Source organism: Aquarana catesbeiana, linkage group LG01 (genome assembly GCF_042186555.1).
Source record: "Aquarana catesbeiana isolate 2022-GZ linkage group LG01, ASM4218655v1, whole genome shotgun sequence".
Taxonomy (NCBI): domain Eukaryota; kingdom Metazoa; phylum Chordata; class Amphibia; order Anura; family Ranidae; genus Aquarana; species Aquarana catesbeiana.
This window is the reverse complement of record NC_133324.1, coordinates 505,198,761-505,212,921: the sequence shown is the minus strand read 5'-3', so window position 1 is coordinate 505,212,921 and position 14,161 is coordinate 505,198,761. Positions and strand designations below refer to the sequence as shown.

General features: G+C 44.2%; 1 protein-coding gene across 2 annotated transcripts in view; it reads right to left on the bottom strand.

Annotated features, from left to right (window-relative positions):
* The window catches only part of JAK3 (Janus kinase 3), a 207,916-nt gene that overhangs the window by 80,911 nt on the left and 112,844 nt on the right, over positions 1-14,161 (bottom strand). For both annotated transcript variants that reach the window (XM_073593259.1, XM_073593268.1), the window contains exon 12: positions 1,246-1,377. In XM_073593259.1, coding sequence (XP_073449360.1) covers positions 1,246-1,377 — 132 coding nt within the window. The remainder of the gene's footprint in view (positions 1-1,245; positions 1,378-14,161) is intronic.

Genomic DNA, 14,161 nt, shown 5'->3' with positions numbered 1-14,161 from the left:
GCCCCGGGTGGTGACGTTATAATGGGCAGGACCTCCGCATGACGTTACACGGTGATCCCGCCCCATGTCAATATAAGTAGTGACACACCGCGCACCCAGCATTAGAGCAGGAGAGAGCGTCGCGTCAACATCGGAAGAAGAACAGAAGAAGAAGACAGCAGAGAAGACCGGTTAAAGGGTGAGCAAAAGAGCACGAAGACAGCGGAGGAGACCCGGCAGAAGACAACGGACATAGGGAGAAGAACGGGAGAGAGAGCGGAGAAGAACCGGAGAGGGGAGAAGACTGACAGAGGCAGAAGATGTCAGTGGAGGAGGCAGAAGAGCCAGAGAGGGGAGAAGAGATCGGAAGAGACGATGGAGCTGCCTTAATAAATTACTTTAATAACGTGTGTACTGTGTTTTATTTTTGACACTTTTTTTTAGGTGAATGGGTAGGTATAGAATGTACCCCGTACTCATTCACATAGGGTGGGGGGCCAGAATCTGGGGACTTACAGATTCCGATAAGCTCCCTGCCCGCAGACCCCGTCAACCAATGGCCAGGGTTGTCGGGAAGAGGCCCTTGTCCTCATCAACATGGGGACAAGGTGCTTTGGGGTGGGGGGGGCGCACAGCCCCCCTGTCCCAAAGCACCCACCCCCCCATGTTGACAGCATGCGGCCTGGTACGGTTCAGTGCAGTTCCTGACCTGCCGGGCTGCGTGCTCGGATAAGGGTCTGGTATGGAATTTGGGGAGACCCCCACGCCGTTTTTTCAGTGTAGGGGTTCCCCTTAAAACCCATACCAGACCGAAGGACCTGGTATGCTCTTAGAGGGGGAACCCATGTCGGGTTTTTTTTTTTTGTTCAATTTGGCGTGGAGTTCCCCCTAAAGATTCATACCAGATACAGTGCCTAGTATTGTCTGGGATCAAAGTCTGATCCCTGTTCATTGAAGTCGGACGCAAGTCGGACTTTAAGTCACGGGGCAAAGTCGGATCCAAAGTGGTACGACTGTCATGTCGTACCAGTGTGACAGCAATGGGTCATAGAATTGTAATTACAATGCAATCACAGTTTATGGCACATCACTTACATATTGTATGTTATGTTTGTATAGTTGTATAGTTATGTATAGTTATGTTTGTGAAACAGTAATGGAGCACTTATCAGGCGGTTAGTACCAGAAATCAGTGTCAGGAAATGCCATGGCATTATGGATTGTCATATTTCTTTTTATTATATTTTTAGCAAGATGGGGTCATACCTCTTGATAATGTTGGTGGGATGCATCAAGTACTTTAAGCAATACATCTACTTCACGTTCTTCCTCTCCATCTGAATCCCTGCGTATCCCATGAAATATTTTAGTAAAGGAACCTTTTCCTTGGCTCTCCAGCTGTAAAGGAAAACATTTATATCAATGTTTGTATTATCCTGCAATACCCACTATATCACGTGGCTCGTTTTCTTTGTGGTAATTACAATCATCTTATCACAAATGGACTATTTCCACATTTTACCTGCCAATGACACAGTGGCCAGCAGCATGCATTTCCACCAGCCACCAGCGGATGTCTCTCTGCAACCTTTCCTTCTCTGCTATCTATATCTATGCTACTGACTGATATAAGCTTTTTTTTTTTGCCTTTACAGCAGTCAGGCACTGTTTGCCAGTTACATTGCTGCTCTGGTCATCTAGTTCCCATTCCACGTACGTACAACCCATCGTACAGAGTGCAGGGCTCAGACGTATGTAACGTACAACCCATCGTACAGAGTGCAGCATTCAGGAGTACAGTCTAGTGGTTATTAAAATGGAACATATAAAACTATAAGAGGTATGTAACGAAATCCTGATCTCTGCACTCTGTATATCATGCCATGCAGCACATGCTCTTAGCACCTAAATTATGTATGCTTTGCTGTCCCCTGGTAAATTTCTCTCTTTCTCCCCAAGCAAAACATTCCAAACAACATTGAATAGAAAATACAATCTATGTAACTGCTACTTACGAAAATAATCACTTGTATGCAATATCTAAGTAAGGCTAGGCTTACACATACACCGGTGCTTTCCTATCCTCTAAAATGTGATCCAAGATGGATCACTTTTCACTGAGGCATTTGACCATTCCTGTTTTAAACCTGTAAATGACGTACCAGCAGAGCAGGCCCATTCATTTTAATGTGTCATGTTCAAACATGAAAAAAGCATCACAGCTGTGGCATGTGTACAGTACACCCTGCAGTTTAAGAGGGAGCAGAAAACGCAGCTCAACCTCCTGATTTTACGACCCCCCAACCACAAGTGTAAATGACCAATAAATATACTAATTTGAACATCAACTGCTGTCACTTAATTGAAAAAAATTTAACATATTTGATTCCTTAAGGGTAATTTATTAAAACAAGGGGGCAACAAATCAACTAGTTTTCATTTTCAAACCTGATTGGTTATTATGCTCCAGATTCTTCACTTTCAGTTGATCCCCCTTGTTTACCATTAGATCTGAGTTTAATTATAAACCACAAATGCCATCTAGTGGTTTTACATGGAGTTGACTGCATTGTAAAGCTAAATTTAAAAAATTATAAAAACTGAATCACATTTATTTGTTACAAAAATGTACAAGCCATACATGAAGTCCGAACCTTAACTTTCAAATACAAAACTAAAAAATGTCTTCCTCTTAAGGAGATTCTTTTTAAAAATTCCCAAGCTAAGTTTTTAAGTACTCATATTAACCACTTCAGGCCCGGAAGGATTTACCCCCTTCCTGACCAGAGCACTTTTTACAATTTGGCACTGCGTCACTTTAACTGCTAATTGCGCGGACATGCAATGCTGTACCCAAACGAAATTTGCGTCCTTTTCTTCCCACAAATAGAGCTTTCTTTTGATGGTATTTGATCACCTCTGCCGTTTTTATTTTTTGTGCTATAAACGGAAAAAGACCGAAAATTTTGAAAAAAAATGATATTTTCTACTTTTTGTTATAAAAAAATCCAATACACTCAATTTTAGTCATACATTTAGGCCAAAATGTATTCGGCCACATGTCTTTGGTAAAAAAAATGTCAATAAGTGTATATTTATTGGTTTGCGCAAAAGTTATAGCACCTACAAACTAGGGTACATTTTCTGGAATTTACACAGCCTTTAATTTATGACTGCCTATGTCATTTCTTGAGGTGCTAAAATGGTAGGGCAGTACAAAACCCTCACAAATTACCCCATTTTAGAAAGTAGACACCCCAAGAAAATTGCTGAGAGGCATGTTGAGCCCATTGAATATTAATTTTTTTTGTCCCAAGTGATTGAATAATGACAAAAAAAAAAAAATTACAAAAAGTTGTTACTAAATGATATATTGCTCACACAGGCCATGGGCATATGTGGAATTGCACCCCAAAATACATTTAGCTGCTTCTCCTGAGTATACGGATATCACATGTGTGGGACTTTTTAGGAGCCTAGCCGTGTACGGGGCCCCGAAAACCAAGCACCGCCTTCAGGATTTCTAAGGGCGTGAATTTTTGATTTCAATCCTCACTACCTATCACAGTTTTGAAGGCCATAAAATGCCAAGATGGCACAAAACCCCCCCAAATGACCCCATTTTGGAAAGTAGACACCCCAAGCTATTTGCTGAGAGGCATGTTGAGTCCATGGAATATTTTATATTTTGACACAAGTTATGGGAAAGTGACCCATTTTTTTTTTTGCACAAAGTTGTCACTAAATGGGCATATGTGGCCATGGGCATATGTGGAATTGCACCCCAAAATACATTTAGCTGCTTCTCCTGAGTATGGGGATACCACATGTGTGGGTCTTTTTGGGAGCCTAGCCGCGTACGGGGCCCAAAAACCAAGCACCGCCTTCAGGATTTCTAAGGGCGTAAATTTTTGATTTCACTCCTCACTACCTATCACAGTTTTGAAGGCCATAAAATGCCAAGATGGCACAAACCCCCCCAAATGACCCCATTTTGGAAAGTAGACACCCCAAGCTATTTGCTGAGAGGCATGTTGGGTCCATGGAATATTTTATATTTTGACACAAGTTGCGGGAAAGTGACCAATTTTTTTTTTTTTTGCACAAAGTTATCACTAAATGATATATTGCTCACACAGGCCATGGGCATATGTGGAATTGCACCCCAAAATACATTCTGCTGATTCTCCTGAGTACAGGGATACCACATGTGTGGGACTTTTTGGGAGCCTAGCCACGCACAGGGCCCCGAAAACAAAGCACCACCTTCAGGATTTCTAAGGGCGTAAAGTTTTGATTTCACTCCTCACTACCTATCACAGTTTTGAAAGCCATAAAATGCCCAGATGGCACAACCCCCCCCCCCCCCAAATGACCCCATTTTGGAAAGTAGACATCCCAAGCTATTTGCTGAGAGGCATGTTGAGTCCATGGAATATTGCGGCTAGGCTCCCAAAATGTCTTACACATGTGGTATTCCCGTACTCAGGAGAAGCAACAGAATGTATTTTGGGGTGTAATTTCACATATTCCCATTGCATGTTTGAGCAATATATCATTTAATGACAACTTTGTGCAAAAAAAAAAAAAATGTGTCTTTTTCCCGCAACTTGTGTCATAATATAAAATATTCCATGGACTCTAGATGCCTCTAGGCAAATAGCTTGGGGTGTCTACTTTCCAAAATGGGGTCATTTGGGGGAGGGGTTGAACTGTCCTGGCATTTTATGCACAACATTTAGAAGCTTATGTCACACATCACCCACTCTTCTAACCACTTGAAGACAAAGCCCTTTCTGACACTTTTTGTTTACATGAAAAAATTATTTTTTTTTGCAAGAAAATTACTTTGAACCCCCAAACATTATATATTTTTTTAAAGCAAATGCCCTACAGATTAAAATATTGGGTGTTTAATTTTTTTTTTCACACAGTATTTGCGCAGCGATTTTTCAAACGCATTTTTTTGGGAAAAAACACACTTTTTAAAATTTTAATGCACTAAAACACACTATATTGCCCAAATGTTTGATGAAATAAAAAAGATGATCTTGGGCCGAGTCATGGATACCAAACATGACATGGAATGGCGACAAATTAAATACATTTTTAAAAGCCTTTAAAATCCTTTACAGGTTACCACTTTAGATTTACAGGGGGGGTCTACTGCTAAAATTACTGCCCTCGATCTGACGTTCGCGGTGACACCTCACATGCATGGTGCAATTGCTGTTTACATTTGACGCCAGACCGATGCTTGCGTTCGCCTTTGCGCGAGAGCAGGGGGAACAGGGGTGCTTTTTTTTTTTCTTTATTTTTTTTGCTTTTTTATCTTAGTTTTAAACTGTTCCTTTCATTTTTATTTTTTTTTTAATCATTTTTATTGTTACCTCAGGGAATGTAAATATCCCCTATGATAGCAATAGGTAGTGACAGGTACTCTTTTTTGAAAAAACTGGGGTCTATTAGACCCTAGATCTCTCCTTGTAAAAGCAGTCTAGAGGCTAGATAGCCGCTAGGATTGCTTTTACATGAAAGCCGACCGCTGGCTGAAAAGAATGATACCAAGATGATACCTAAACCTGCAGGCATCATTCTGGTATAACCACTCAAAGTCCAGCAACATACCAGTACGTTGCTGGTCCTTGTTGGGCATATATTGTAAACTTAATTTTCATGTAGCCTGTGGGCTGAACGAAAAAAACAGATTGATCGGTGCGTATGCCCACCATTAGAATACCTCTCTTCATCCACCCACTTCTAATGATGGGCATACATGCACCGTATATATATGCCGAAGCATGGGGGCATCCTCCCACAAAAGGCAGGAGCAAATCGCTCCTCCACCTACTGCTGCCCCCATGCTTCGGCATATATGCTGAAGTATGTAACTGTGGTGGTGAAATCACCTCCGACAGCGTGGAGTCACGGCTTTATATATCGTGGGAGCAAACGCTGTTGCTGTCAAGATAAATAAATCCGCGCTGCAACTGAATGGCGTACCTGCTAAGCAAATGATGGTTAACAATAAAACAAAGTAACATTACAGTATAACAGTAAGACTTACCATACCTGCAAAGCAAATACAAAAAAAACATAGTAAAAAATAAAACATTTAACGCAACCTGTGCCTAAAATATATATATGCCGAAGCATGGGGGCATCCTCCCACAAAAGGCAGGAGCAAATCACTCCTCCACCCACTGCTGCCCCCACGCTTCGGCATATATGCTGAAGTATGTAACTGTGGTGGTGAAATCACCTCCGACAGCGCTGGAGTCATGGCTTTATGTATCGTGGGAGCAAACGCTGTTGCTGTCAAGATAAATAAATCCGCTCTGCAGCTGAATGGCGTACCTGAAAACAAAAAAATGGTTACCAACAAAACACAGTAAACAGTAAAGTATAAAAAAATTGCATATCTGAAAAGCAAACATGGTAAAACATAATAACAATAAAACATTGCAGAATAGAATACAGTCAAAAAGAGCAGAACAATAGAGAGAGAATAGAGAGAGAGAGAGCAATAAACAACAACTATTTTTGTTTTTTTTATTTTATATTTTTTTGTGTTTTTATTTATTTATTTATTTTTTTACACTTTTTTTAGTAACTTTAACTTTTTTGTAACTGGTACCAGGTTTGGGTCTCTCAAAATGCGATGGCATCTTGGGAGACCCTGTGAAAGTGTATCCTAGTCTGTGCAATGCTGTACCCTATGCTAAAACTCAACTAGTGTATGGTAGCGTTCAAAACATTCACCAATGCATAGACCAGGATTGTCAGGACAGGAGGGACAATAATACCGGGTGTCACGCCTAAATCTGGGCCTGCTACAGACACGACATCTTCTTTGGGGGGCTCGTTGGGTAGGGGTACTCGAGAGGACATAAGGAAAATGCCTCTCATGCAGCCGGTTACTGCATTTGGTTGGGGAAGGTGAGGTGGAGCACCGTCTGGAAACAGAAGGGCTCTGACGATCTCTTCCTGGAATTTAAGGAAGGATCCAGTCCGTCCTGAAGCTCTGTATAGCACATGAGCGTTCAGCAAAGCCATTTGAAATAAATAAACAGACACTGTTTTGTACCAGCGTCTGGCCTTACGGGCAACTAGGTACGGCGCCAACAACTGGTCGTTGAGGTCCACCCCTCCCATATTTTGGTTATATTCGTGTACACAGAGGGGTTTCTCCACAACACCAGTCGCCGTAGTAATTTGGGCTGTCGTGTCTGCATGAAGGGAGGTAAGAACGAAAACATTCTTATTGTCCCTCCACTTCATAGCAAGCGAATTATTACACTGCAAGCAGGCTCTCTCCCCCAGCCTAAGACGGGAATCTACAAGCCGCTGGGGAAAGCCCTGGCGATTAGGTCGCATGGTGCCACATGCTCCAATCTGATGATCAAAAAGGTGACTAAAAAGTGGCACGCTCGTGTAATAATTGTCCACATATAAATGGTACCCCTTTCCGAATAAGGGTGACACCAAGTCCCACACTATCTTGCCAGCGCTTCCTATGTAGTCAGGGCAGTTTGTCGGCTCTACGTGACTATCTTTGCCCTCGTAAACCATAAATCTACATGTATAGCCTGTGGCCCTGTCACAGAGCTTACACATCTTGACCCCGTATCTGGCACGCTTGCTGGGAAGGTACTGTTTGAATGACAAGCGGCCAGAAAATTTAATCAGGGACTCATCAACGCAGACAACTTGATGGGGAGGAAACCAGTCTGCAAAACGTTGGTTGAAGTGGGGCCGAATTTTGTAGAGCCGATCGTATCCAGGGTCTCCACAAGGATGACAGAGTTCATTGTCATTGAAGTGCATGAACCGCAAAATCTGCTCGTATCGTGCCCTGGCCATGGAAGCAGAGAGCACGGGCATATGGTAAATTGGGTCAGTGGACCAATATGACCGCAACTCACTCTTTTTATTTATGCCCATGTTGAGGGAATGGCCCAGAAAGATCTTAAATTCGGAGACCGTAATTGGTCTCCAATCTCTGGCAAGGAAGGACTGGGGATTAGCGGCGATGTGTTGACCAGCGTATAAATTGCTTTGGTCCACAATAGATCTATAGAGATCTTCGGTGAAAAACAGCGAATAAAAATCCAGTGGCGTAAAATCAACTGTTTCCACCTGAATTCCGGGTTGGCCAGTGAATGGGGGAAGTACGGGTGCTGCAGAAGTGGTGGGCTCCCAATTCGGATTGGCGAATGCAGCAGGAAGGGCACTATGGGCACGACGGGCCTGTGTTCGTCTTCTTGGTGGCAGCGGGACACTACTAGTGCTTGCCACCTCGCCAGCTTGAACTGCACTTATGGGACTCGCCACCTCACCACGTGATACTGCAGTGCTGGATATACGACCAGGGCGTACTAGGCCGCTGGTGCTTGCCAGTTCACCAGAAGGAATAGCGGCGCTAGTACTTCTCTGCTCCATACGAGGGACCTGCGGTTCTTGCACTTCAAGGACAGAAGAAGAAGATTGGGGTCTGGTATGCCTGACCTTAGCAGGGACCACAACTCCATCGTCAGAGCTATCTGTCATGGAGCCGCTGTCCTCTACAGGATCGTATTCTGAGCCTGAATCTGACAGATGGGTGACTTCCTCTTCACTATCTGTCATGCTCAGAAACGTGTAGGCCTCTTCACTAGTGTACCTTCGATTTGCCATTTTGGGCTCTAAATTTAGGGGTACACTAGTGAGACTCACAGGCAAAAAAGCTCCTGACTGTTAGCGACTGATTCAAAACGCTACCAAAAAACTGTTAGCGATCGCAGGGATCAGGCCTGACTCTGCGAACGCTTCAGTTATGTGTGCTTAGTGTTTTGTAAGGGTCAGTGATCGATCGATACTGCACTTGGGTGGGCTGGGCCGGGCTGGGCCGAGGGGCAAAACGCAGGTACTAGCAGGTATCTGGGCTGATCCCGCTAACACTGCGTTTTTGGGAATCCTAAACTGCTGGGGATGCTAGTATAGATCTGATCGGATCAGATATCGATCCGTTCAGATACTATAGCACTAAGGGAGGTGTATGCTGCGTGCGTGGGTGTTAGCGGTACTGGCGCTAAACTGCCTGGGGCGACGCAGACCTTATCTGACCCTAAAAACTTAACTTATATCACCGCCGGGCAATTAGGGGGTTAAACCTTTATAAGGTAATAAACGGCGGGTGCCCTAAAACTATAATAAACTATAATAAACTATAATAAACTATAAAAAACATACTAACTAACCAGCGTCACACTTATACGGTGATTGCTGGTGAAAGGGTTAACTAGGGGGCAATCAAGGGGTTAAAACCTTTAGTAGGTAGTATATGGGGGTCCATGTCGCTATAAAACACTGACAGCAAAACTATATACTTACCTCCCTAACTAGCGTCACCTGTGTCACTAATACAGCGATCAGAAAAACGATCGCTTAGTGACACTGGCGACGGGGGGGGGTCCAGGGGTTAACCTTTATTGGGGGGGTTAGGGGGTTACCCTGGACCTAAAGGGGGGTACCCCAGACATAAAGGGGGCTAACCCTAACTGCCCTAACACTTCTAACTGTCACAAACTGACACCAATGCAAAAAAAAAAACTGCTATTGGTGTCAGTGTGACAGGGGGTACAGGGGGGTGATCGGGGGGTGATGGGGGGTGAAAAGTGTGCCTGGCGTGTTCTAGTGGAAGTGTAGTGTTGGTGTAACTTACATTGATGTCTTCTCTCCTCGGCGCCGGAACGAAAAGACCGGCTCGAGGAGGGATGACATCACTTCCTCTCCCTCTGTTTACATTACAGAGGCAGAGGAAGGATTTTCATTGCCGGGAGCGATCGGGAGGGGGTGGCCACGAATGGATGGCCTCCCCCTCACCTCTCATCGCCCGCGAACAAATGCCGGCCGCCTCTGGCACCGAGGGGGGTCCGATCAGACCCTCCACCCGCGGGAGGCAGATCACGTACAGGTACGTGATTCTGCCTGCCCGTGCCATTCTGCCGACGTACATCGGCGTGAGGCGGTCGGCAAGTGGTTAATAAATATCTACACGCCCTAATCCATAGGGACCAGGTTGGCTTTGTCACCGGCTATCAAGCCGGGGAATCATTTGATACATTTGCTTCAACACCACAAGATACCAGGCCTACTTCCTTTGCTCGACATCTAGTGCAGGTTTACCTGCACTATGTTTTAGAACGATTCTAAAACGATTCTAAAATTCTCCAGTGGATTTTGGCCCTTTACTCCTCTCCTTCCGCTAGTGTCACCTACGCTGGCCAGCTCTCTGCCTCCTTTAAGATTTACCAAGGAATCAGCCAGGGTTGCCCCCTATCACCAAATTTATTTATCCTGGCTGAGCCATTGCTTTTAGGAAAGATCCCAACATTTCCAGTAATCACTATGCCGGCACACACCACAAAGTCAGCCTCTTTGCTGATGATGCCCTTTTGACCCTGACCAACCCTCTGACGACTCTACCTAACCTTCAGGTCCTCCTTTCCCATTTTTCATCTCTCTCCGGTCTCCAGGTCAACCCTCACAAGGCCACTGCTTTGAACATTTCCTTGCCATCCTCTATGGCGTTCCAGCTGCGAGCCTTCTTTCCATATTGTTGGAACTCCTCCTTCCTGGGCTATCTTGCCATCAAATTGACCCCTTCCTACTCATCTCTTTTTGCCACCAATTACTATCCCCATTTACGATCACTTTTATTTTATTTATCTATTTCAGGTACTTCTATAGCGCCATCAATTTACGCAGCGCTTTACATATACATTGTACATTCACATCATACCCTACCCTCAAAAGGCTTACAATCTAAGGTAAAAGTCCATATATATGTAATAAATATAAATCACTTGTGTGATAAATAATAGTCCACATAAACTGTGGTTCCTGCTGTATGACGCAAAAGTGCTTGATCCACCACCATAGGTAAACAGTGGCCGCTTACCAGAAACTCATGATCCCCCACTACAGAGGATCAGAGAAAGCTGTTTGGAGAAATGATAATCCGGACCACAACCATTGGACAAGGAGCCTTGGATAATGATGGCACATTAACAGACCTCAATAACGTGGTAAGGGTATTCGAGCTGACAGGTAATGGGACACCAACCCGCAGTACAATAGTCATACCATGGAAAAATAAGAAGGGCTCCAATAGTGTAAAAACGTTAACTTTTATTAAAATAGATAAACAAAAAAGGATGCGCTCACATGCTGAAAGTATGAAGTAAGCGCCTGAAAGTGTCTGGAGCGCCGGCCGGAAGCTCGCAAACAACCCGTCCTACTGGTTACTGCAGCAGCGATGAGAGGTGACGCGAACACGTCGCTCCGCCCTATGCGGCGTTTCGTAATAGAGTTACGTCGTGCCTGGACGACGTAACTCTATTACGAAATGCCGCATAGGGCGGAGCGACGTGTTCGCGTCACCTCTCATCGCTGCTGCGGTAACCTTTGGAGTGTGGGAGGAATCTCACGCAGGCACAGGGAGAACATGCAAATCCAGGCAGGTAGTGTCATGGTTGGGATTCGAACCAGCAACCCTTCTTACTGCTAGGCGAAAGTGCTATCCACTACACCACTGAGCTGCCCCTTACATCCTTAATGCAATCTTGGCAGTTTCCTTTATCTTATACTTTATCAGCGCCCCCCAGTACTCCATCCTCTACAGACACAGACTACAGGGAGCAAAATATTACCAGGCTGCTCAGATTTACCAATTAACTTTAATTCATGCAACTTCAGACATCCCCTTGTGGGTGCTCCTTCAACTCCCTAACAGTGCCCCAATTCCCCTTTCAGCCTTATCGTGGCTTCCTCATAAGTTTTGTCCTCTCATCCCTAGCCCCCTTATGCGTCACAGCTTGAAACTCTGGGACTGAGTTCGCTACTCTGGTAATCTTATTTCCCCCTTTCTTCCGCTTCTCCCTCTCTACAATAATCCCCTATTTCCGCCAAGCCCTGACCAACCGAGCTCCTTCTCCTGGTGGTCCACCCATGGATTCACGGAGGTCCGCCACTTCCTTTCATCCTGCACTCTTCCCTCCTGGTCCGCCTTTCGGGATACCCATGAGGTGCCCTCTGCGGAATTTTTCCGCTACACCCAACTGTACCACTGGGTCTCTTTCCTGAGACAGCTCTTCCCACCCCTTCCAGAAAACACTCTTTGAACATCCTTGCCTTCATTCCCCCAGAGCCCCAGGCACCATTTTGAAGATTTACTCTTCTCTAAATGCCATAGGCGGTGTCTTATAAATTGCGGTGGGAACACGATCTAGCGACCTCTATTGAGCCACAGGACTAGAACAAAGCCTGGTCTTCCATTGCTAAATGCTCCTTTAACACGGCTACCCTAGAAGCAGCATATAAGGTTCCTCTACGATGTTTAGTGAGCTCAAACCTGGATAGCGAGCTCAAACCCATCCTATAGCGACCGGTGCTTCAGAGATTGTGGCCAATGAGGGAATGTTGTACACATCTGGTGGTCCTGACCCCACCTTATGGGGTTCTGGTCCAGGGTGTTTGGACCCCTCTATTCCTTTTTTCTTATACCCATACATAAGGATACCAAAATTGCCTCGCTGCACCGCCCGATCCAGGGACTGTTCTCATACCAACAAAAGCTGGCGTCTTATCTATTTATAGCTGCTAAACTGGAAATAGCTAGAGCTTGGAGGAAACCCTCTGTTCCATTTGCCATGGTGAACAACATTTTGACCGTCCATATGATCACTGAAAAAAATGTCAAGTGTCCTAAATGATTATCACTCTAAATTCCTCAAAGTATGGTCACCCTGGTGGTCTTATGCTCTCCACACTCTGCACCAAACAGTCTGGATCGATCCTAAGAACGACTTCATAACTCCCCCTCCTGAAGGATTTCTCCACCTCCCTCACCCCCTTCTTTCTCTATCTTGAATATTTACTCTTTGTATCTCTCCTTTTTTTCATTTCTCCTTTGCTGCTGAGACTGAGCTTATGGCCGCCCTCGGTATCCCCCTGTCCTAGGGTGACCCTGAGTCCTCAGACTTAGGGCCCACCTTTGCTGACATGTGGCTATTGCTGCCAGGTCTAAAATTCTTTTTGTACCTCTCCTACCAATTGTTCAGTAGACCAACATACATATTGTCCTCTGATGTAAGCTAGTGCACCTGCAACATGGGCTCCCTTAATTGGCCCTTGGGCCCAGGCGACATATATGGACCTTCGGGTGACCCCCTAGGTCACCCAGTGGGCATTTAGTACTTATAAAAGTCACCTGATCAAACTTTCCCAGCCCATGCCTTTTTAATATGTTTAATATGCTATACCCCTGCGTGGGTGAATGGTTGTCAAGTTGTTATACTCATTAGAATAAAAATTATTGCACCAGAAAAAATATAAAATAATTTACCAAGCTATCCATTCTAATAGTTTGAAAAATGAATGTTGTCAGACCTCCATCATGCATGTTTTGCATAGACAAATCTGTGACCATTATATTTGGCAAATCACTTTTTTTAAAAGCTTAGTATGGCAATCTTACTGGGATAGATAGCATTTTATAGTCTGTGATTTTGGTTGGCTTCTATATATTTTCGTTCAGGTTTTGATTACTGTTTTTGTAATATATGTTCTTCTTCTGGTTGTTTAAAGTTTTCTCATTGCCTACTTTGCACTTACATTTTTTTGTTGCATTGTCTGCAGTGTTGAATCCATCTGCCATGGTGTGCTATTTTTGAAAGTTGTGTTCACTTGCTTACTGGTTCTACCACTCCATGTATAGTATTTTTACTTTTGCAAATAAGTATTCATTTCACATATTCCCGGGGGCCTGTTTTTCTCCTGGTTGGTTATCTTTCTGCTCACATTTTATCCAAAACTCCTGCTTTTACTAACATGAGTTTCATTTAAAAAAAACCAAAGGAGAAAAAATATGTAGAAATGTTGTACATAACAAATAATCAGATCCCATCTATTATTTTTAAAGAAAATTTCAAAGTTGAATTTCAGGCTAAACCAAACTAGTCCTCAAAATGCCCTCTCCCCCCGAGCTAGCACCTATGCTGACTAACCTGTGTAAGAAAGATGAATATACTTACTTTTTTCAGGCCACTCCGGTCTGGTCCTGTGGTCCAGCTCCCCTGTGTCAGTCAGTGGTGGCTGCAGGGGAGAGGAGGAAGCGCCATCAAAGTATGAATGATAGGAG